This window comes from Eptesicus fuscus, chromosome 9, assembly GCF_027574615.1.
Source record: "Eptesicus fuscus isolate TK198812 chromosome 9, DD_ASM_mEF_20220401, whole genome shotgun sequence".
Taxonomy (NCBI): Eukaryota; Metazoa; Chordata; class Mammalia; order Chiroptera; family Vespertilionidae; genus Eptesicus; species Eptesicus fuscus.
The window spans coordinates 17,945,781-17,969,464 of record NC_072481.1 but is presented as its reverse complement, the minus strand read 5'-3'; the positions used below and the strand labels follow the sequence as shown (position 1 = coordinate 17,969,464).

Below are 23,684 nucleotides of genomic sequence, written 5' to 3'. Positions count from 1 at the left end.
TCTCTTCCAAGCTTTGTTCCTATTCATCTTCATAGTTAACGTCATTTTTCATATAACTTAATAAATTGTCATTTAATGTCACGAGCATTGGAAAGTTCTCCCTTAGATATTTATAGCACATTAATTCTAACCAATGAATTTATTAGCACGTGATCCTTCAATAAAACAATCTGGAAATTCCATGTATACATAGAAGAGATTTGAAGTTCTTTTCCCTAGCAATTTTTAATTCCATTTATATAGATTCTGAAAAGGAAGAGGTAAAAATGAAATTAAGGAAAGATTTGGAAACTCATGTGTTGAGTTCCAAATGTGCACCAGAGATTAGTACTTTGCATGCACCTTTTTCCTCAGGTTCTCACACTGCCCTGGGATTAGTTTTAGGCTCAATTCCAGCCGGAGAGGCTGCAGTACAGTGTCCCTCCACCCCCCACAGTGTTGATTTCATATGAATGCATCTATAGGCCAAGCTCTGTTCCACAACACGGGAATTGGCATATGTGTTTTAGTTATAATTCCAGTGTGGTCCTGGAGAGTGTCCAACTAGCTTCCACTTACCCTGCCACCGTTTGGGGATCTGGAAATAGCATATGAAAGAGACCCACAAGGCCCCTCCTCTCATGGAACTTCTAAGACGTGTTGCTTGGCCCATGATGGTATCAGTAGTGAGTGCCTCCTGTAAGCCAGATAGCGGGCCAATCAGTGTTCACTGACTTAGGCAAATCACTGCAAGGAATCGCCTGCCAGCCCTTAGTAGGAGGTTTCTAAATGCAGTGCTTGTTCTAGCTGCATTATGTCCCTTGACAGTAAATTGAGCCAGAGATGGCAATAACATTTGAGGCTGCAGTTAGGCAATGCTCGCCCCACCCACAGTCCAATGGAACAAAGACAGGAAGCTGAATGAAGAGGGGCCTAAGTTTTATTTGCCTAATACAGTATCTACTATATAAGCAAGGTGCTTTTATGTACATTATTTTAAAAAGTGAAGACAAACTCAGGTGAATTGTTTTTGCCCAATGTAACAGCTAGTGACAAAGCTAAGATTTCTCTGATTCTCCATTGTAAATTTCATCATTTATGATACAGTTATAGGAAGACATTTGCTTGAAGTCACATAGGATTTGAACTCCAGTTTAAGTCAAGCAGAGTTTCCACAAGAATGAATCTGCTTTCCTTAAGCAAAAATTTAAGTGGCTGCAGGACAAAGCCACCAGCCCACTATTGTGAATAAATTTTAGTTGCTCTGTCATTTGATGACTTAAAGGCCTGCTTGGGAGTGCCCATTTGTCCAAGCCCAGGTCATCGTTCCACATCCTAGGTGCCAAGGGGTGAAGGGATGAAAGATGGTTTATTCTAGCTTCTACAGCAGGAAACAGTACATTAATGCCCACAAAAACTCATGGGAATTTTCCAAAAAAGAGCAGCCGAAAAAATAGAAAGGTCCACTACCATTCGCCTCTGGATGCTCAAAATCCATACCCTTCTTTCTATACTTAACCTTCCTCCCCTATCCCTACCAAAAAAGAGTGGGAGACAAAATAAGACCAAAGAACAAGGATAGGGATAGAAAACAGAAACAAATGTGGTAGATACTAATCTATATCAGTAATCACTTCAAATGTCAGTTATGTAGATAAAAGTCTATCAGAGGGGATTTTTAAAAAATGACCCAGCTATATGTTGTCTAAAGAAACCAATTTTAGATATAGACACACTACCTGGCCAGCATGGCTCAGTGACTGAGCATTGACCTATGAACCAGGAGGTCATGATTCAACTCCCAGTCAGGGCACATGGGGGGCGGGGGGGGGGAGTTGTAGACTCATGCCCAGTAGGGGGCATGTGGGAGGTAGTGGATCAATTCTCATTGATATTTCTATCTCCCTTTCCCTTCCTCTTTGAAATCAGTAAGAATATACTTTTTAAAGAGAGACATTAAAAAAGGGATAGAGAGCCCTGGCCACTGTGCTCAATGGTTAGAGCGTTGGCCCACTCACTGAAGGGGCTCGGGTTCAATTACCCCCCACCCCCTCACACACACACACACTCAACAGATGTCCTCACTCCTTGGGTGAGGATTAAAGGGAGGAGATGGTGTCATGGGATCACTAATCACAATAAAGCTATATTAGCTATATTTCAGACAGCAGACCAGAGCAAGAAATAAAGGGAGGCATTACATGATAAAGAGGCAAATTCTGCAAGGAGATATAAAAAAAACCCTTAATGTGTATACTAAACAACAAAGCATCAAATACACAAGGCAAAAAAATGATAAAACTGCAAGGAGAAAGCCAAATCTACATTTACAGTTGGAGACTTCAACTTTCAGTAATTGGCAGAGCAGGCAGGCAGAAAATCAGAATGGACAGTTGAACTGAAGAGCACCATCAATGAACATCTGACATAAAATAACAGCAGGATGTACCTTCTCAAACCACATCCCGGGCCATAAAACACGTTAACATTTAAAAGAACAGAAATCATGGCAAGTATGTTTTCAGACCACAGTTAGAATTAAACTAGAAATTAACAACAGAAAGATAGATGGGAAATCCCAAGATACCTGGAGATCAAATGATACCTTTCTAAATAAATAACATGGGTCAAAGAAGAAGTCTTGAGAAATATTTTGAGCAAAATGAAAATGCAGCTTATAAACTTCTAGCTAGACTAACCAATAATTTAAAAAAACAAATATGAGAAATGGAAGGGACCATAGTATTGACTCTGTGGACATTAAAAGGATAAAAAATATGAACAACTTTATTCCCACAAATTTTATAATCTATAAGCAGAATGATTCCTTGAAAAACACTCTATCAAAAGTAATACAGAGAGAAAATCTGAAGAGGCCTAAATCTGCCTTTAAAAAGTTTGTCAATAATGACTAAAACAGAAAGCACCAGGACCACATGGTTCACTGGTAAATTCTACCAAATATTTAAGGAAGAAATTATACCAATTTTCAATCTCTTTTCAGAAAATAAAGGCAGAGGAATACAAGATATTTCCTTTCTTTCATCAGAGATCTTGTACATATTTTGTTAGATTTACACCTAAGTATTGCATTTTTAAGGGTGTTAATGTAAATGGTATTTTTAATTCTGAATTCCAATTGTCCACTGCTATATATAGGAAAGCAATTGACTTGTATATTAATCCTCACTCATTTTATGAGACCAACATTACCCCAATACCAAGACCAGACAGACATTATAAGAAAGGAAAAGTACAGACCAATATTCCTGAGCAAAGATTTAAAAATCAACAAAATGTTGGCAAATAGAATAGAATGACATAAAAATAATTATATGCCATGACCAATTGCAATTTATCCCAGGTATGCAAGACTAGTTCAATATTCAAACACCAATTAATGTAATCCATCACAAGAACAGGGTAAAGAAGAAAAATTACATAAGCCTATCAATAGATGCAGAAAAAAACATTTTTAAAAATCCAACACTCATTCATGATAAAAACTCAGCAAACTAGGAAGTTTTCCTCAACTTAACCCTTTGCACTCGCTTTTTCTCAATTCCTTTATTCTAATGCTGTGTCGAGTCACAGTCGACATCCGAGTGCAAAAGGTGAAATCTACAAAAGACCTACAGCTAAAAACATACATTATAGTGAGAATAGATGTTTTTTCCCTGAAGTCAATAAGGCAAGGATGTCCCCTCTCACTATTCAACATTGTTTTGAAAATCTTAGCTAATGCAATAAGACAAGAAAAGGAAATAAAAGGTACACAGATTAGTAAGGAAGAAATGAAACTTTGTAAATGACATAATCAACTGTAGAAAATCCCAAAGAATCTAGAGAAAAACTCCCAAAACTAAAGCAATTACAGCAAATTTTCAGAATATTAGATTAATAAGCAAAGTTAATTGTTTTCTATGTACAGCAATGAAATTAGAATTTGAAGTTAAAAACAATATCATTTGCATTAGTACCCCCCTTCCCAATGCAATACTTAGGTATAACTCTAACAAAATATGTACCAGATCTCTGGTGAAATAAGTCAGAGATCTAAATAAATGGATAGAAAGACTCAGTATTGTTAAAATGTCACTTCTTTTCAACTTGAGCCATAGATTCAATACAATCCCCAATCAAAATCCCAGCATGTTATTTTGTGGCTATCAACAAACTGATTTTAAAGTTTATATGAAAAAAAAAAAAAAACCTCAGCCAACACAGTATTGAAGGAGAACAAAGTCAGAGGGCTGATACTACTCAACTTCAAGGCTTACTATAAACTTCAGTAATCAAGACAGTGTGGTATTGGTTAAAGAATATACAAGATAGATGAATGGAACAGAAGAGAGAGCCCAGAAATAGACCCACACATAAAGGTGACGACCTTGGGCAAGGAGCAAAGGCAATTCTATACAGAAAGGTAGTCTTTTCAACAAATGGTGCCAGAACAACTGATCACCTACACAGAGGAAGCTGAGTCTAGACACCTATTGTACACCTTTCATAGAAATTAAAAGAGCCCTAGCCGGTTTGGCTCAGTGGACAGAGCATCGGCCTGCGGACTGAAAGGTTCCGGGTTCGATTCCGGTCAAGGGCACATGCCTGGGTTGCAGGCTCGATCCCCAGTAGGGGACTTGCAGGGGGCAGCCAATCAATGATTTTCATCATTGATGTTTCTATCTTTCCCTCTCCCTCTCTGAAATCAATAAAAACACATTTCCTTTAAAAAGAGTAAAAGAGGAGTGACAGACTGGGAGAAAATGTTTGCAAAAATACAACAGGACTATCCAAAATACACAAAGAACTCTTACAATTCAACAATAATAAAACAGCCCAGTTTTAAAATAGGCAAAAAATCTGAACAGACACCTCACCCAAGAAGATATACACATGGCAAGTAAGCATATGAAAATATGCTCAATATCATATGTCACCAGAGAATTGCAAATTTTAAAAGAAAACAATGAGATGCCATTACACACCTATTAGAATGGCCCAAACACAACACCTAATGCCGATGAGGATGTGGAACAACAGGAATTGCTAATGGGAATGCAAAATGGTACCGTCACTTTGGAAGACGGTTTGGTAGTTTCTTACAAAGCTAAGCATAACCACCCACAAAGCATGCTCCTTGGTATTTTCCCGAATGAGTTGCGTTCACACAAAAACCTGTACACAGCCCTGGCCCTTGTGGCTCAGTTGATTGAGCGTCGTCCCATGCACCAAACGGTGGTGGGTTTGATTCCCAGTCGGGGCACATACACAACTTGCAGGTTTGGTCCCTGATTCGGGAGGCATCCGATCAATGTTTCTCTCTCACATCAATGTTCCTCTCTCTCTCTCCCTCCCCCTCTAAAATCAATTTTTTAAAGAAAGGATGAACCAGACATGGAACTTGTCTTTAAGAAACTTGAGCTAGTTACAGAGGGTTTTATTTTTAACGCTAAAATTAAAATTAAAAAAAAAAAAAAAACTTAATCCATGCTCTTTACAGCCATACGAGGCAAAAATCCCAGGATTTGAAATGCAGATGCTTCATTTCACCGTCATCATGCCAGGCAAGTCAAAGAGACACAAACCCAGTGCTGGCACCTCTGCGTGGACCAGGGGTCCTCAAACTTTTTAAACAGGGGGCCAGTTCACTGTCCCTCAGACCGGTGGAGGGCCGGACTATGGTTTAAAGAAAACTATGAACAAATTCCTATGCACACTGCACATATCTTATTTTGAAGTAAAAAAACAAAACGGCAAAAATACCCGCATATGGCCCGCGGGCCGTAGTTTGAGGACGCCTGGTGTAGACGGACGGAAGTGCACAGGCCATGCGGGGCACCGAACCCAAAGGCACGTACGTACACGGATGTCTTTAGCGGCCTTATTTGGAACAGCCCCAAACTAGAATCAAACCACAAGTTTTCAAACGTAGCGTGAATAAATCGTGGCCCATTTCTGTAACAGGGCACTACGTAGAATCATCTGCGTCGTAGATGAAATGAACAGACGATAGCCACATAAAGCCACATGCGTGACTCGCACGAACATAAAGAAGCCAGGCACAAAGGAGCACCAACTTAAATTGCACATACCTGACTTTTAGAACACGCCGCAGGGCGGTCCGGGTCTGTCTCTTGCTTCCACAGTGTTCGAACAGAACAGGCCAGGGACGCCCGTCCAGCCTCCGACCGCCCTCCAACATCTTTCCCAGTCACCACCTCAGCCATCCTCAGCTCAGACCAGCCCACACTGTTTTGTTGCTGCTGCTGCTGCTGTTGTTTTTCCTTCACACCTTATTGCCGAACAACCAGGAGCTCCCAAATTCCTCGGAATTATTCCACCGAGGGAGGAGGAGGCTGCCGTCAACCGTCTGGCCAGCCTGCATCGGCGGCCCCCACACCTACCGCTCTCTGGGTTTCTATTCCAGCTGGGGTGATGTGGCTCTGGAGGGCTGGGCCACTGCTTCCGAGAGTTGGTGAAGAAACACGAGGGCGCTGAGCAGCTTAAAGATGGAAAACCAGCGAGGTGGCCGCATTCTCCAGGACGTGCTGAAGCCTCCCAAGACGAGTGGGCACAACTCAGGAGGCCAGGGCAGCCGCCTGGCCTTGGAGAACCTGACCCAGGCCCTGTGGAGCTGCCGCCCTGGGTTCTGCCCGCAGACTCCCACCTCAGCATCTTCCCGGAGAACCACTTCCGGGGTGAGGAGGTGAAACTCATCGCGAAGATGGGCAACACCTGACTCACCTCCGCAGGCTGGGCTGGGCGAGTGTCTCTTCGGGAAGCCTCACCCTCAAGCACCACTAGGAGCCTTTGGAGCCCAGAGAGGCCCTTGAGGGGCCCCTCTGCATTCCCCTGGTGTCTGGCTTAAGCCTGAGCTTCTCCCCGAAAGCATTAGCCATTCTTTTCACCACCCTGGAGCCCTCTCCCGTGCATGGGACCAAATGAATCAATAAAGCTTTTTGCAGCAAAACACACACACACACACACACACACACACACACACACACCTACATTACAGCATTAGAGGTCAGAACAGCGTGTTGTTTTGAGGGAGGGAGGAGGTAGTAGTTGAAAGGACCCTGCGGGGCCTTCTGGGGTCTGGCCCTGTCCTGTTTCTGGCCCAGAGGGGCCTGATGGGAGCCTGCTTTATGAAAGGGGACTGAGCTGGACATTCAGGTTTCATGCACTTTCCTGGAGGTATATTATATTCACAACAGGCAAGTGGAGTTTAATCAGATCCCATCAGAATCAAATTCCTTTTTCCATAAGATAGAATACTTATCCTTAAGTCACACTTTCCCTGGTGTTTCTGAGAGTCTATTAAGAACCTCAGGATAGTCCTAAAGAAATGCAAACTGGAACAGCTATCAGGTATTACTTACACCTGGCATCCATTATGAATCTCCCTCCCCCGACAGCCCCACTGATTCTGGCCATAAATCACCCAGAATGAGAGAAATCTGGAAGAAACAGCTAACTCCCACTCTCTGGCATTCACCCTGAGGGGCGACTCACACAAAGAGCACCAAGTACAAAGGTCTTTCTTTATATCCAAAAAAAATTTTGTTAATCTTCACCTGAGGATATTTTTCCATTGATTTTTTGGGAGAGTGCAAGAGAGGGAAAGACAGCGAGAAACATCCATGTGGGAGAAACACATCGATTGGGTGCCTCCTGCAGGAGCCCTGACCAGGGCCCAGGCCGGGGAGGAGCCTGCAACCAAAGTACATGCCCTTGGCCGAGTCAAACCCGGACCCTTTGGTCCGCAGGCCGACACTCTATCCACTGAGCCAACCCGGCTGGGGAAAGGCCTTTCTTTATATACGCCGTTATTATAACCAACGGAAGCCATCCAAGCCAACAAGAGACACTCGCCAAACCCAGTCTCCTAAGTCCTCTCAGCGGCCATTCTGCACTCACCGGATTGATGCCCCCATTCCTGAATTTATTTCTATGAAAAGCCTTACAAAGGTTTAGATGTTGGCTGCGCACCCCTGGGTCCGGGTGAGGCCGCACGCCCCTGGGTCCGGGTGAGGCTGGATCCCGGGTCCGGGTGAGGCCACGCGCCCCTGGGTCCAGGTGAGGCTGGATCCTGGGTCCGGGTGAGGCCACGCGCCCCGGGGCCCGGGTGATGCTGGGTCCCAGGTCCGGGTGAGGCTGCACGCCCCTGAGTCCGGGTGAGGCCGTGCCCCTGGGTCCGGACGAGACCAAACCAGAGGGAGTTGGACCTGCATTACCACCATTTGTCCACCATCCAGAACTGAAAAGTCAGTGCCGACATGTACACATAAGGAACTGGTGGACATTGAAATTGGGTCTCAAAAGAACTGTTGGTCCAGAAAGAAACTCACTACAGACTGATTCATTTGCCTGTCAGCATAACTATTATTGCTCGTCTCACATTCGGTTCTTATATTTCTAGTAACACATGATCTCACTCATCTAGGGGAAATGATGAACAACATAGACTGATGAACAAGAACAGAACCAGAAACAAGGAGGCATCGATCGGACTGTCGGGCCTCAGAGGGAGGATAGGGGAGGTTGCGGGGAGGGGGGAGAGATCAACCAAAGGACTTGTGTGCATGCATATGAGCCTATCCAATGGTTAAGTTCAACAGGGGGTGGGGGCATCCGTGGAGAGGGGTGTGGGATGGGAATGGGGGGATGAGGACAAATATGTGACACCTTAATCAATAAAGAAATTTTAAAAAAAGTTATCAAGGAAAGGAAAAAAATAGAAAACAAAGGTTTAGATGTTAAATATCATTGAGTGAATCATCTTTATTGGGAAGACTCAAATTGCTGGAAAAGAAGTGAGAACTCCCCGACCACACACAGTAGGATGTGGTGTTGTTGTCACGGAGCTGCCGGAAGTTGACGGAAGGCCCGTCAATGAGCTTTGAGCCACCTTAACGTTTCCCCAGAGCATCTCTTGGCAAGAGGTTTGAAAGTCTCTTGGAACATCGTCAGTGGTTCTTCCGAACCAGAATCTGTGCCGGACCCAGTAACGTCTCTGACTCACGGCCAGGACTCCCAGGCAGGGTCTCTTAGCTGAATTACTGGAGGCGCTGGTGTCCCGTGAAGAAACTCTGCCAGGCCCTTCGACTGCCGAGGACATGCTGTCACCCTTTGGCTCCCTCTTCTTACTGGAATGTGGGGAGGCCGTGAGGTTCCTGGAAAATGTCGGGAGGAGGCCCAGTGAAGGCTGTGAGTGACTGCAGGGCACAGTGGAGGGGTTTACAGCCACAGTACCAGGTCCTCACAGCACCCTGGGAGGGTCAGTGTGTCCTCCAGCTTTTCCAGGTGAGGAGACGAGAGAGTCTAGGAAGGGCGTGACTCTCACGGCTGTCTTGCTGTGTGACCTTGGACAAGTTACTTAAAATCTCTGGGCCATAGTTTCCTCCTCGGTAAAGCTCACACCTTTATCTCCCAGCTCTGAGGAGAAGGGTTGGAGTCAGAGAAGCCTGGTCTGGAGTCACCTCACCCCTGAAGAAGGAAGAGAAAATAGCTCAGTCTCGCTTCCCCAGCTGGAGAGGAGGTCAATGGCCTCACACCCACCTGGCTTAGAGTAAATGCTCTGTGAGTGGTGCCCTCGGCGTCAAATACAGTTCCTACCCTCACACCAGCCCCTCAACGGGGGCTGCCTCCTCCGTACCCCCTCCTGGCTTGCAGCTTTGACAGTGGAGAGGGAGGCACCCCACTGCGGATGCCCACTGCTGCCTGCCATGTCCTGGGTCTCCTCCTGTGGAAACGAGCTGCAAAGCTGCGCTGATGTCCAAGTCCCTGGGTCCAGCGGCTCTCTGCATCACCCAGCATTTGAAGGAAGGAGGAGAGGGTGCTTGTGAGGGCGCTCCCTGGGCCTCCTTTCCCCTTCCCAACGGTGCTAGTCACCGCAAACATCAAGGACACGTGTCTGTCTGATAAAAAAGCGAACGTCTACAGCCTGGGCCGAATGCCCAAGCCAGGGACCGGGCCAGGCGAGCTTGGGGGTAGGGATGGCCCAGTAGAGACTAGGGCAAGTCTCCCAAGACTAGAGTTTGGGCTTAGATCAGGCAGTCCTGGGGTCCAGCCCCCTCTGGCAGTTACCATTTGTCTCCGTAAATCTGTGTCCTGTGGGTAGGGCAGGGATGGAGGTAGTGCTGCCCTCTCGCGGCCGTTAGGAGGATTACAGAGGACCTGCTCAAGCAGCGCCTCGCGGGGGCGCCCACGCCGGGTCAATCTGACTCCACCTCCCACCCCCACGCGCTCACCCCGCTTTGTCCCATACGGTTCAGCCACCCAGTTTTGTCCATTATGGTTCAGCCCCCACTCCGACCTCCCAAGCAGAATTCTCTTTGTCGTAAGCAACCTGCGGTGTGCCAGGGAGCGCATCCATAAGGCCTGAAAGGCCGGTGACCCCGCGGGCCGGATGGGGCCGCGAGGCCAGAGGGGAACACGTGCGGCCCAGGATCCCCGCGTGGGGAGTCAGCGGAGAGGTGCAACTGGGTGCCCGCTTCTCCGCTGCAAATGCTGCGGCGCTCTGGGCCCGGACGGGAGGACGGGCAGGCGGGGGCTGCAGGGGTAACCCGGGCCTCCGCGCGGGAGGAGGGAGCCCGCGGGTGCAGGTGAGGGATCTCGCCGCCAGGTGGCGCCAGGCAGGCTCCGACAGCGACTGCCGCTGCCTGAGGCGTCCAGGCTTCTCTGATCCAAGGGCTCTGTCTCCATCGCTGTGTCTCTGGCAAACTTCCTGCTGCCCGCTGCAAGGGGCCTGGGTACCAGCTCTTGGCACAGCTCGGAGGCAGGGGCTAGCCCCTGGAACTGGAGTCCTGCCTCACTGGTACGGGGAAGGGCGAACTGGGGTGACACCCCATCATCGGACTGTGTGACTTCGGGCATGCCACTCACCCTCTCGGGGCCTCCTTGCGTTGTCTTTATGTTTACAAAGAACTTTATTCAGGTCTCTGGAAGCTGGCATTTCCCCCGTATTACAGACAGAACTGGGACCGGTCCAGGCTTGCGGTGTCGGGGTGGGAGACGCTGGACCATGTGCTCGGAGAGCCTGAGACTTGCTCTCTGCAGGAGGTGACTGATAGGTAGATGGACAGACAGTGCCACAGGCACGTGACACGGTGACAGTGGCGCCGCACGCTCAGCGTGGCCTTGCACACTGAGGAAGGTAACGGGTATAAAGGGCCCTGCAGCCGACAGAGTTTGGCCAGACGGCGACGCTCCTATGTTGTCCCTCAGCCTAGGGATTGGGGCAGGAGGCTGGCTTTGCCCTGCTCCCCAGAAGGGTCTCATCCCCTTGACTTTCCCAGTGTCACCCACACTCTGCCTCCTTCTCTCTTCTGGGCTTGGGAGAGCAACGCAGATGGGACTCATTCTCCCTCGGGCTCTGCCCATGGCCCAGACACCAGGGGAGATGCCCAGTGGCCCAGCTCAGAGCTTCCTTGGAGTGGGAGATGGATTTGGGGTTCACATCCCAGAACCCTCTGGGGGCCTGAGCCTTGGATGGGACCTTGTGACTGTGGGAAACTCTTCTGACCTGAAACCCAGTGGGGATGTACCCTGGCAGGGCACTGGCTTCTGCCCCGATACCATGGAGCGCTGGGGCCCGGCTTCTGGGTTCCACCTGCCAATCACTTACTGCACCAGCACACCGTCCTGGTGAGGGACGGGCTGCAGAGGCAGGAGCTGTGAGGAGCGCCTGACACGCCCACGGCTCCCGGGGACGGATGCTTTGTGGAACACGTGGCTGTTTGTCTCCCCGCTCTCTAAAAAACCCAGTAAATGAAAAAACAAAACAAAACTGGGCCTCTGGGCCACGTTCTCCCTTCCGAACCGGCGTCTGGGTTCTCAGTGGAGGTGTCTCTCGGGTGAAGCTACGCCCGCGCGGGAGCATGGCCAGGGCAGCCCCAGACCAGGCGGCTTCAGAGACCCCTGGGCGCCAGCCGGAGAGCCGGGGCAGCCCGACCTCAGCCGGCACGGCCCGGGGCTCCCACAGCGGGGAGGTGAGAAGAGGGATGTCCAGGCCCCCGCTGCTCTGCAGCCCCGGGCGTTAGGGGTGCAGTGACCTGCAGGAGGCGACAGCTGCGCCCTCCCCAGGGGGCTTCTGGAGAGGACACATGGTCCAGCGTCTCCCACCCCTCCCGCAGGGACCTGAGGGTCACTTTGTCCAGCTCCGGCCTCACAGAGAAGCCTGGGGCAGAAATGCTGACCCCTGGGTCCCTGAGGGGCGAGACAGACAGGCCCCTCCTCAAAAGTGAGAGGGTCCGGGTCACAGCGGCCAGAACAGCTTCAGGAGGAAGTCAGTGTCCCAACAGGGAGGCCGCTGGTGCCGCCCCGCAGGCCACAGGCCGTGGACAGAGGGAGGCCGTCTGGCTGGGTGTCTGGGAGGTTGGGCTGCCTCTCTGAGCCAGTTTCCTCCTCTGTAAACCAGGCCTGACAGTGACTTCCTGGAACTCTCAAGAGAATTAAGGGGTTAAATCTAGGAAAGGGGACGCTTCTCCCCCCCCCCACCAAATGACCCCAGGGAAGGCTCCCACACCCCGGAACCCTGTGCTCCGTGCCTGAAACCCCATAGTCGGAGGAGGAGCGGCTGTGTGGTGGGCACTCACTCTGTGCCAGATGCTAAACATGCGTATTCTTATTTAATCTTCAAAACACTAGGCGGTATTAAGTCTCCCCCCCCTTCCCGCCGCCCCGAGACACAGAGAGCTGAGTCTTCTCTCCGGCTGTCTGAGTGGGGCCCGTGGGTGGAGACTGGGAAAGGGTGTGGAGCTTCAGGGAGACACAGGCCGGTCCAGGGCCAGTTGTGGGCAGGCACTGTGCTGGGCACAGGACTCCAGGGGTGAGCAGACGGGGGGGGGGGGGGGGGGGGGGAGGACAGACGGGAAGCAGACTCAGTTCCCAAACACTGACCTCAGTTTGCCAGCGCAGCGCTGCTCAGGGAAGGCTCCTGTGAGGGTGCAGGAGGGTGGAGGAGGGGCTGACCTGGTCTGGGGGACAGGGAGGGTCTGAGCGTGAGTAGGAGCCAGGGGGCCGATCAGGGGAGGCTGGAGTGCAGAAGGTTTGGGGTGGGAACAAGTTCAGAGCCCAGGCAGGGGAGTGAGAGGGGAGGCAATGGGAACCACTGGGGTCTTCAGAGGGGTGAGCGGTGGGTTCAGACTCAGGGCAGTTGTGCGGTGCCCTCTGCGTGGCCTGTGGGCAGGGCAGGGCCCGGGCACAGGGAGAAGGTAGCTAATTCCAGATCAAAAGAGCAGGCCCCGGGCCTGGTGAATTCACTGAAGGGGGACAGGGGGGCCTAAGGGGACCGCCCCGTGCAGTGGCCTGGGGGGCGGGGGGCGGTGAGGCTCTTCACTGGGGGGGGGGGAAGAGCAGGAAGGGGCCAGCATCACTGGGAGGCTTAGGCTGACAGCGAGGGGGGCTTGTGGGCCCAAGTGGAGGAGCCCCGACACCGTGAGCCAGGGAAGGGGAGAGCTGGGAGGAGCAGGCGGGAAAAGCAAGTGGCAGACGCCGGGGCAGGGGGAGGGCCAAGGCCAAGGAGAGCCGGACAGCCCAGAGGCGGCGCCCCCCGGAGGGCGGGAGGAGGGCACCTGTGAGGCGGAGGCCGGCGCGGCGGGCCAGGGTGTGCGGGGCGGGGCGGGGCGGGAAGGACAGGGCGATGCGGGTCTCGGAAGGAGGTGGAGGAGCCAGGCGGTGGGAGGCGGGAGGAAGGTCCAGGCGCGGAGTGGAGGGCGCCCCGTCCCATGCGGCTGCAGGAAGAGGCCTCGCTCTCAGATCGCGGGGGTGCAGCCCCGACCCCCCGCTTTGGCCTCCTCTGGACGCCGCTGTCCTCGGGCCGGTGTCCCCGAGGAGGCTCTGCTCCAGGGGCAGCCGCGGGGCCTCCGGAAGAGCCTGGAGCGGGGCTGGGGAGGGAGTGGCTGCGGTGCCAGGCTCCTCCGTCCGGCCAGAGGGCAGGAGCCCGGGTTCGAGGCCTGGCCCTGCCGGTGGCTTCGGGACCCCGCTCCGCCACGCGAGGGGCGCCGGGGTGGCCCGGGCGGGACTTCCTCCGCTCCCTCCCCCCGGGGCGCGCAGCCGGGTCTCATTACCTCCCGCCCCTCCCCCGCGGGCCGGGGGGTCTCGGCGGCCGGGGCGGGCGCTCTAATCAGTCCCAGGCCGGAAATTCCTCCCGGGGGGCCGCCGGCGCGGAGCCTGGCAGCGCTCCCGCACTCCCCTCCTCCGGGCCCGCCCCCCGCATCATGGAAACTGGCCGCCGGCCGACCCCCGCGCTCCGCTCGCAGTCCTGCCTCCGGGGCGGGCGGGGCCCCCAGTGCCCCCTCCGGCTTTGGGACAAGCACCCCCACCCCAGATGGGACGCATCTTCTTAGGGGTGTCAGGGAGGCCCCCCATTTGATTCCCTCCGCTCGGGCCGCCCGGGTCACCCCCATTCCCGCCCCCTCGCCGTGAGCGCCCGCAGGGGAGTCCGGGCTGCGCCCCGCGTGGTCCGCCCCCCGCACCGCGGGAGGATGCGAGGCGGACAGCACGTGCCCATTTTACAGGTGAGGACGGTGAGGTGCAGAGGAAAGGCCGGCGAGGCAGGACCTCGGGCCGCCTCCTCCAGGCAGCTCCCCAGGGCGCCCCCACACGTCCCCTCCCGGCGCGGGCGGGGGGCCGCGAACCCCGCCGGCACCGAGCTCACCGCGGGGCCGGGCTCAGCCTCCCCGGAGGGAAGAGGGCGCCCCGGGGCCTCTGCGGACGGGCGCCGGGCTTACCTGCGCCCCCGGACCTGCGCTCTGCCTTCTCCCAGCGGCGGGGCGCGGGCCGGACGGTCCCGGGGGCGGGGCGGGCGGCGCGGGGCGGGGCCGGGGGCGGGGCCGCGGCCCACATTCCGTGGAGACCCGGCGGCGCCTCGAGCCCCGGCGCGCGGACTCGGACCCGGACCCACCCGGGCGCGGCGGCTCCAGGTAAGCAAAACTAGGGTCGCGGGGTTCGTCCCCCACTTTCCCCAACTTTTTGTTGGGCTCCGCGCTCCGGAAGGCCCAGGAGGGTGTCGGCGCCCAAGTGCGGACGAGGCGGAGGCGGAGTCCCGAGAACTTCCCGCGGCCGGACCTCCGGACTCACGTCCAAGTTCTGGCCTCTGAGCTCCCCGCCGACCCCCCCGCCCGGGGTCTCGGAGCCCCGGTCTCCTGCACCCTCCGGCCCCTCCCCGCGGGGCGCGGGGCTCGGAGTGACCCTCCCCGAGCTGGGCGGGACTGGGCGGGTGGTCACTCCCGGGCGCGGGGCTGGGAGAGGGCCTCCCACTCGTGCACCCACGGGGGCCGGGCCTCGCCTCCTGCCGGGCGCTCCGTGGCTGCACCGGAGGGGCCCGGCTCTGACTGGGTCCGGGGCCCGGCGGAGCCCCCGCCTTGGGCGGCGTGGCCGGCCGGCTCCCCGCGGCCGCAGTTGCCATCCGTGAAAACCAGGCGGTGGACGCGGCAGAGGCTGCTGCTCGGTGCTGGGCCCCGGACTTCAGTCCTGCTTTCGGGGGCGGGGATGGGCGTCCTGCTTGGAGCCTCGGGGTGCGGGTGGGCTGTGGGTGGGGGGGCCAGGCCTCCTCCCTGGCGCCTCGGGCGGTTCCAGCGCTGGAGCTGTTGAGAAGCCAGATGGGGGCTGAGGACGCACCGCTGGACCGCGGGGTCCTAACCCTCCTCTCCTGCGGTCCCGGGGCGCCCTGGGCGGGGGCCCCGTTTCTTCCCGCACCCTCCCTTCCGTGGGGGCCATACCACACGCAGCCCGGGCTCCTGCCCCGCCCCAGCCCGGATCCCAGGCCGCAGGCCGGGCCGGACCGGCCGCCGGGAGGGGCTTCGGCTGGCGGCCCGGACCCTGGGGCGGCCCGAGGCGCCGGGGCGGTGCTGCACCGGCCGGGACGCGGGCCACGGAGGCCTCGGGCGGAGGAGGCCGGAAAGGAGGCCAGGCGGCGGGAAAGGGGGATGATTCATCCGGAGGAGCCCGAATTGGAAACGCCGCAACCTGGGAGCAGCCTCGTCCGGGGCCGAGGGGAGCGCCCGGAGGGAGTCCCGGACAAGGCCGAGCCCGGCCCCGCAGCCCCGGCCGCCCGCCCGCCGCAGCCTGGCTGCGGGGGGAGGGGCGGCCTCTACTGCGCGGAGCTGAGAGAAATCCTGGCCGGGTCTGCGCCGGTCGAGGTGAGAGCGGTCCTCCCCGAGTCTTGCTCAAGTCTCTCCTGCTGCAGCGCCCAGGCTGACGGAGGCCCTGGAGGAGGAGGGGGCGGGAGGCTGGAGTCAGCGACCCCCTCCTCCCTGCGCTGCGGCAGGCAAAGCGCAGCGTGGGGAAGTGGGGCCCGCGAGCGACTCCGCGGACCGGGCGGTCCGCTCCCCCGCTCCCCGCTTTACTACGGCGCAGCCACGTGCGGGGTGAGGTCGGCCGGGCGGGACTTACACCGGAGACGCCGCTGCCGGGCTCCCACACCTCCCGAGCCGGGGCCCGCGGGTCGGCGAAGAGGGGTCGGCGGGCGGCCAGAGCCCCGCAGCCGAGGATGCGCCCGGGAACAGCCGGCGCCCCCTCCCTCCTCTCCGCCCGCAGGCTCGGCCAGCTCGGGCTTCTGCCGCGCGGCCCTGGCTCCGAGCTCCGCTGCGGAAAACCGGAGTGGGGGCGGCTCCCCGCCTGGCAGCCCGGGAAAATCCGGGGGTGGCCGCCAGGGATCTCCGAGCGTCCTTGGCGAGGCAGCCCGACCTTCCCTCCCGGATCGGTGTCCCCGGCCCGGCGCTCCGACCCGAGGCCCGTCGGCTCAGCCCCCGCCTCCCGCTTCTCTCCGCAGAGCGCCCGGACGACGGCGAGATGACGGCCGGGAGTCCCGGAGACCGCGGGGAGGTGCGGAGGAGCCCCGAGGGCCGCGTCTCACGCCTGGGCCGCCGCCTGGGCCGCCGCCGGCGCCCGCGCTCCCCTCCCGAGCCTCTGCGGGTGCGGGCGCGGCTGCGGTTGCGCTCGCCGTCGGGGGCGTTCGCGGCGCTGGGAGCGCTCGTGGTCCTGGTGGGCATGGGCATCGCGGTGGCCGGCTACTGGCCGCACCGCGCCGGGGCCCCGGGGCCCCGAGCTGCCAATGCCAGCGCGCCCCCCGTGAGCGAGCTGCGGCGCGAGGGTCGCGGGGCCGGCCGGGCGCACGGCCCACACGAGCGGATGCGGCTCCTCGGGCCCGTGGTCATGGGCGTCGGCCTGTTCGTGTTCATCTGCGCCAACACGCTGCTCTATGAGAACCGCGACTTGGAGACGAAACGGCTTCGCCAGGACGTGCTGCGGGCTCAGGCGCTCCGGCCCCCCGACGGCCCTGGCTGGGACTGCGCCCTCCTTCCCAGCCCCGGGCCCAGGACTCCCGGAGCCGTAGGCTGTGTGGAACCAGAGAGCTGGGACTTGTCCCCGCGTCGGGGTACCTCCCCTGTCCCCTCGGTGCGGAGTCTGCGTTCAGAACCTGCTAATCCTCGCTTGGGGCTGCCTGCCCTGCTTAACAGTTACCCGCTGAAGGGCCCGGGGCTGCCCCCACCTTGGGGTCCACGGACCCAGACTGGCCATGTGATTATCACCGTGCAGCCCTCGGGTTCCGGCATCGAACACTCCAAGTCTCTGGATCTGGGCCTCGGAGAGCTCCTGCTTGGGGCACCCGCAGCTCGGGACGGTGCTCACCGAAGCTGGCCCCGGCTGGACCGCCTCAGTCTGGAGGGTTATACCAAGTTGGGAGGAGGAGGGGGCTTTGGGGCTCCGGTTTGAGGAGCAGGGGGCAGCCTGTGAGGCTGCAGCATGGACCATAGTCAGAGGACCAGGAGTCCCAACGACTAGTAGATGCTTGTCACATCCCAACCAGGGGAATGGATGCTCTGGCCCCAGCAGCTGCTAAGGCATCCTGACTTGCATGTCGGCAGAGAAATGCCACCTGCACAGGGTTCAATAAGCTGGAAAGTGTTTGAATGTGAACTTGAGACCAGCATGACTCGGCCTCAGGATTCCTTCAGCCTCCCAAGTGGCCTTAGCCCTGAACAGGTACCTGAGGAGGCTGAAGTCCAGGCCAGGGCGACGGGGAGATGCACCTGGTGTCTTGGCAAACGCCAGTGGTGGGCAGGAACCCCTAAGACTTGGAAGGTAGGTTGCGATGTTACAGGTTGGGACAGGCTCCCTCCAAGGTGGCACTGGTGATGGGGTTTGGGCCTCCAGGAAGAGGGGCAATGGGGTACAGTTCTGACCCTTCACTGCCATCTGGGATGGGGACTGAGCCTTTAACTCCCACCACCTCAATCCCTTTCTTCCCTCAGCCATGCAGGGTATATGTATCCTCCTAGGGCTACAGACTGCCAATGCCTCATGCTGAGGGCCTGGCCCTCCCAAGCAGGTCTGAGAAGCCCCCTTCTCCCTGTCCTGGTCTATGCTGCAAAATCTCCCTTCACTGGGCAAAGGCATTTGCCAATTCTCAGAAACGTTTTTATACAATATTGAAGCTGCATTTTGGCCAATGTGGGTAACTTACTTTTTAGCAAGAGGGGAAGATAACTTTAAAAGTTGATCAGTCCTCACAGATTCAGTCCTTTTTTTTTTTTTTTTGAAGTTTATTGAAAAATGCAGTACAAGAAGCAAGACCAAACACGTCTAAACACTACAGCCACTTCTCTTACTACAAAAGGCCAAAACAGCAGACTTAATTATTGCCTATTTAACCTAAGGATTTTGCCAATTTGATTCTGCTGCCATAGTTCCTATTTTGTCAAGAAATGTAAACAACTACTTGATATGATTCATAATTTTTTAAAATTTTACAAAGCTCCTTCATTTTTGTCACCAAAATAGTACATTTGAGAGAGATTTGTAAAACCAGCCTGGGGCTGAGCTCCTGGCAGACAGTTCCCAGGAGCATTCCTCGGTGTTGGTAAGGCCATGGCCGCGGCTCCATTCTCAGCGCTGAGAGGACCGCTGTCCCCTCGCCCTCGGCTGCCCTGCTGCACACACATGGGGGTGGGGTGGGGGTGGGGGCTGGGAAGGGAGAGGAAGATGCTCTGACAGCCAGGCGCTGGGCCCTCAGCTTATAAATGCAGGTCCAGCGTGGGGGGTGGGTGGGTGGGGGGTGGCAGAGACCTCGGGTGGCTTGGAGGAAGTCTTTATTTCTCAGCGAAATAAAAATAAAATTGCAGCGAGAGCTGTTGCTGTGATGTGTCTGAGTCACTTTAGGGAAACTGCCAAGTCCCTCTCCTCTCCGCTTCCTACCTGGACAGAGCCTGCTTTTCTTCATGCGCACACACGCACACACACACAACTGCAGGAAGAAAAAATCCAAACCATTGCCAAACCTCAAGATCTGTCAGCAGAGAGCGAGGAGGGGGGAAGAGGCTTGGAAGGACACCCTCTTGCTAGCCTGTCCCATGGTGACTTCCAGTGCTGGAAGGGCGTTACAGATCTGCTCGTTCACAGACAAGGGAGCAGCAAGAACTGCGCTGAGTCGGGGACAGAGCTGAGGGAAGGGTGGGCCCCCTGACCTTGGTCCTGTGCTCTGAGAGTGGCCACATTGGTCGGGGTGGTCACCCGGACATACTTCTTAGCGGGACCTGACCGAGGTGAACCCCACCATTCCCCCGTGTGCAGAGCACATTCCCAGAACTAGAAAACCTTTCAAAAACCTCATTCATTTTCTTTGCCCAAATCACCACTAGAAATGTGCCATTAGTGCTTTTGGCCCAAAGTGCCTGTTTTCCTGTGAGTTTTGCTCTCCTGAGATGGGAGCGGGGGAGGACTTAGCAGAGCCAGTGCTTCTGGTGAGGTAAAAGGGGTCGGAGGGCAGGAAGGTGAAGGCCACGGATCTGTTAAAACATTCACAGTATCAGATAGAGCTGAGCAACTTCTTATATCTTTGATCTAAAGAATCTCCAAAAAGAAAGAATAGGAGGGAGGAAGGAAAAGCAATACCACATTCTTAGCAGAGGTCTCTGCCTCCCCCAAACCACCCTCCACAAAGGGACAGGGACACTTTCCTGGTCTGTGGATCAGGGCAGCGCCCTGCCCGACATTCTTGTAAAGTCACGTCATTGGCTCTGAGAAAGGGCTGGTTTTTAAAGTTTCTACTGTCGCCCGAAGGGTGTAAAACGAGGGGAGAGCAGGGCAGCCCCATGCAGCTGGCCTGGGCCCTGATGCAGCGGACAGAGTCTTTGGAGGCTTTCCAGAAGAATCTGTGGACCCCTCAGCATCTGGGTTGGAAATAAATGGGGAGAGGCTGGGTTGAAGGGGTTACAAACCACCCCATAAAAACCAAAAAGCTCTTTAAAAAGAGTTCGTAGAGTGAAAAGTTGAACAGTTCTAGTATCACAATATAGAAAAAGGTATTCAAAAGGTCAGCGATGTCTAAAAGACTCTGTTGGTATAAACTCCAAATAGAAAATGAAGTTAATTTTCTGGTGGTTTAGAACCTCGAAAGTCTGAAGTCTGACTATTGCAGGTTAGCTTCTTGATCATTTCTCTGGTTTTCTCTTGGATGGGAGGCGGGCAGGGAGTCGGGGGTAAGTGATTCCTAGAGGAAAGAAAAGCGAAGGTGATACATCCTGCAGGGAGACTCACCAGTCCCATCACCAAGTTCTGTGGCCACAGCACTAATGAAGGCCTGAGCGGTCTGACAGGACCCAGTCCTGACTGGTGATGGAGAGCAGCTCCAAGTCATCTGTCCATTGCGTTCAGGCGTGAATTTATCTGGATCCCCGTCTCTCACAAAGCAGCTTCCCTGCTTCCCACTCTCTCGTCTGCTGCGAGAACTTCAGTCATTGCTTCCCTGTCCCCCAATCCCCCCGTTTCCAGGCAGCCCGGCCCTGCCTTTCTTGGTTTTGTTCTCTGGCTCGTCTCTGTGAGAGCAGAGAGCAGAGCAGCAGAGAGGAGAATGGGAGGTGCGCAGGGTGAAGAGGCAGGCGGCTGCAGGAAGGTTCAGGAGGTGGTGGGGTTTGCTTTCACATTTGGGGTATCTCCTCCAACCCGGCACCGCAGGCACTAAGGGCGGGAGGACACAGGAGACCTGGATGCTTTCGTTGGAGCCAAATACGTAATAACCTCCTGTGTCGCCCTCTGCCTTCCCTGTACCACGCTCCAGGGTGGACGCCTCTGGGGCATGGCTCCCAGCGTGGCCAGGGTTCCGGCCAGTGCCTGAGGCTGGGAGAGGGAGCCCCTCGACCACAGCAAGAACAGCGCCCACCTGAGCTCATTCCTCAGAGATTTCAGTCTCCTGATGGACGACCACCTTGGTCACTGACATGTCTGGGTGCTGCTCCTTGGCCTCCTTGATGGCCTGCACAAGGACCTGAGGAGGACAGAAAGGACACCATCAGGCAGGAAGCAGCTTGGCTGGTGAGGTAAGGTCACAGGACAGCATTTCCTGGCAAATTCAATCCTGTCTGCAGCACCAGGGCAGCATTTAGGCTAAGCCAAGCTGATAATGACCTTCTCTACTCTATCCTGCACAGGGAGGCTTCTGGACTAAAGGCACAAGGACCGGGAAGGTCAGAGCATCTAAGGAATCAGAGAGGGACTTCAGGGGTGAAGGCTGCACCTGCTGGGGGGGTCTGGGAGGATGCACTCAGAAGTGAGCCTAAAGGACAAAGCAAAATCTGTGTTCCGCAAACGGTAGCTGGGAAGTTGCGGACAGGAGCGGAAAAGGACGCGTGCTACCGAGAGGAAGAGGTGGCTTTGGCTAAAGCAGGGAGAAGAAAGGAAGAGCGGGAGGCCTCGTTCCATGCCATGTAGTAGCCCCACATGACTTACTGTTATACAGTTAATCTCACAACAACCCAGTACACGAGGGGATCATTATTTCCCTTTTATAAACAAGGAACTGAGGGTCAGGGGTGAAGGTGCCTAAGGTTTCACAGCAAGTAACGCAACAGGCGTTTTAACTCAAGTCCATTGGACTTTCCTCTTTACCACAGTGTGTCAGATGGGGGCTGTTCTAGCATCTGAAGGGGTTTTGCTCGTTTCAGGTTAAGCTAGAGGGAGCAGAGGGAAAAGAGCAATGAAGCCACTACTCTCCTTGGGCTGCAAATCTCTGAGCCTTTAGCCTTTCTCAGAGAGGTGCCCCTCCCCCCCGTTAAAAAGGACTCTAGCTAGATCTGACCAGCTGACTGTTGACCCAGGCTCTTAAGGACCATCTCTGAGCCTGGCTGGTGTAGCTCAATGGTTGACCGTTGACCCATGAACCAAGAGGTCCCAGGTTGGATTCCAGGTCAGGGCACATGTCGGGGTTGCGGGCTCGATCCCCAGTAGGGGGTGTGCAGGAGGCAGCTGATTGACATTTCTCTCATGCATTGATGTTTCTCTCTCTCTCCCTCTCCCTTCTTCTCTGTCTAAAAATCAATAAAAATATATATTTTTTTAAAAAAGAACCGTCTCTAAGCCTTGGCTGGTGTGGTTCAGTTGGATGAGCATCATTGGTGCACCAAAAAGGTGCCAGTTTTATTCCCAGTCAGAGCACATGTCTGGGGCTGCAGGCTTGATTCCCAGTAGGGGGCTTGTGGGAGGCAGGCAATTGGTGTTTCTCTCTCACATTGATGTTTCTCTCTCTCCCTCCCCCAACCCCCCTGAAAATCAATAAATATATTTTTTAAAGAACCATCTCTAAGATGGAGGCACAGGGGAAAAAGGGAAATCCTCTTCTGGGCTCCTTTTTTTTTTTTTTTGTTAATCCTCTCCCTCCTTGACCTGTTTTTGCTCAACTCATCTGCTCATGCTTCAAGGCCCAGTCCAAGCCCTCTCTTGGTTACTCTGGCCTTCACCTACCTCTCTATGAAAGCCTGCATCACACAACTTCTCCCGAATAGGCCTCCTGAAAGTGCTCCCCGCAGTCCATCCGGGAGCACCACCCCTTACTCCTTTCACGTGGCCCTCAGTACCTGGAGAACCGTGGGCCCCTGCGCATCTCTCTGAGCTATCAAGTGAGCTTGGCCCTTTGTCACAACAGCCCTGAAGAAACCTCCGGTTACCTTTATTCTACAGACAGTGGAACTACATCTCAGAGACGTAACATCATCTGCTCAAGGGCTATGGAGTCAGGATTCAACCCAGGTCTATCTCACCCTGAACCCCACGCACTTTCTCTGCCCGCCACTCTTGCTGTCCAGCACAGACTGAGCGAGCACAGAGTGGGGGCCCAGATCACATGAGACTGAGGAGGGGGTGCAGGCTGGTGATGCAGCAGGAGCCACTGAGCTGGGGCAGACAGGCTGCAAGGCCTCTCACTTGGGTGAGCAGCCTTGTTGCTGGGACCCTGAGCCCAGCATTCTTAGCTGTAAGTCTCAAGCCTGCTACCCAGGGAACAGCCAGCACTCCGCTCAGGTTTTCTGTGTTTTTTAAGGCACCCAGCATATCAGCAGAGAGGCCAGCATCGCTGCTCCAGCGCTCCTGTCAGTGATTCCAGAAGCTTCTGCATGCAGTGTCTCCCACCCCCTCTTCTCTGCAGCATTAATTCTAACCTCACTGGCAGAGAATTGGGAACATTAATCCTGACCTTATTATTTGCTAATTGCTTGTAGCACACAATTAGCACCTAATTAACATAAAAACAGAATTTAGCTCTCAGAAAGGCCCAGAAATTATCTAGATCAACGTACTTTTTTAGGAGAGGGAAAAAAATCAGAGGTAAAGTGATTTGCCCAAGGTCACACAGTAAGTCAGTGATAGATCTAGGGCAGAAATCAAGTCTGGTCTATATCCCCCTAGTTGCCTCCTCAGCTATGACA

At 55.0% G+C, this 23,684-nt stretch overlaps 2 protein-coding genes across 7 annotated transcripts in view; one reads left to right on the top strand and one right to left on the bottom strand.

Annotated features, from left to right (window-relative positions):
* The first annotated feature begins 14,818 nt into the window (after positions 1-14,818).
* TMEM200B (transmembrane protein 200B) lies at positions 14,819-18,572 on the top strand. 2 transcript variants are annotated; one of them, XM_054720940.1, is made up of 2 exons: positions 14,819-14,909; positions 16,760-18,572. In XM_054720940.1, the coding sequence occupies exon 2, from the start codon at positions 16,780-16,782 to the stop codon at positions 17,701-17,703; it is 924 nt and encodes a 307-aa protein (XP_054576915.1). In that variant the 5' UTR covers positions 14,819-14,909; positions 16,760-16,779; the 3' UTR covers positions 17,704-18,572. The 2 variants fall into 2 exon arrangements, with proteins under 2 accessions (XP_054576915.1, XP_054576916.1); XM_054720941.1 differs by lacking the exon at positions 14,819-14,909 and adding an exon at positions 15,510-16,127.
* Positions 18,573-19,800: 1,228 nt separating this feature from the next.
* Positions 19,801-23,684, bottom strand: part of EPB41 (erythrocyte membrane protein band 4.1) — a 136,936-nt gene continuing 133,052 nt past the window's right edge. For all 5 annotated transcript variants that reach the window (XM_054720933.1, XM_028155144.2, XM_054720934.1 and 2 more), the window contains 2 exons: positions 21,149-21,253; positions 19,801-20,479 (listed from right to left, as the gene is read on the bottom strand). In XM_054720933.1, the coding sequence (XP_054576908.1) occupies positions 21,155-21,253 (99 nt within the window). In that variant the 3' untranslated portion in view covers positions 19,801-20,479; positions 21,149-21,154. The remainder of the gene's footprint in view (positions 20,480-21,148; positions 21,254-23,684) is intronic.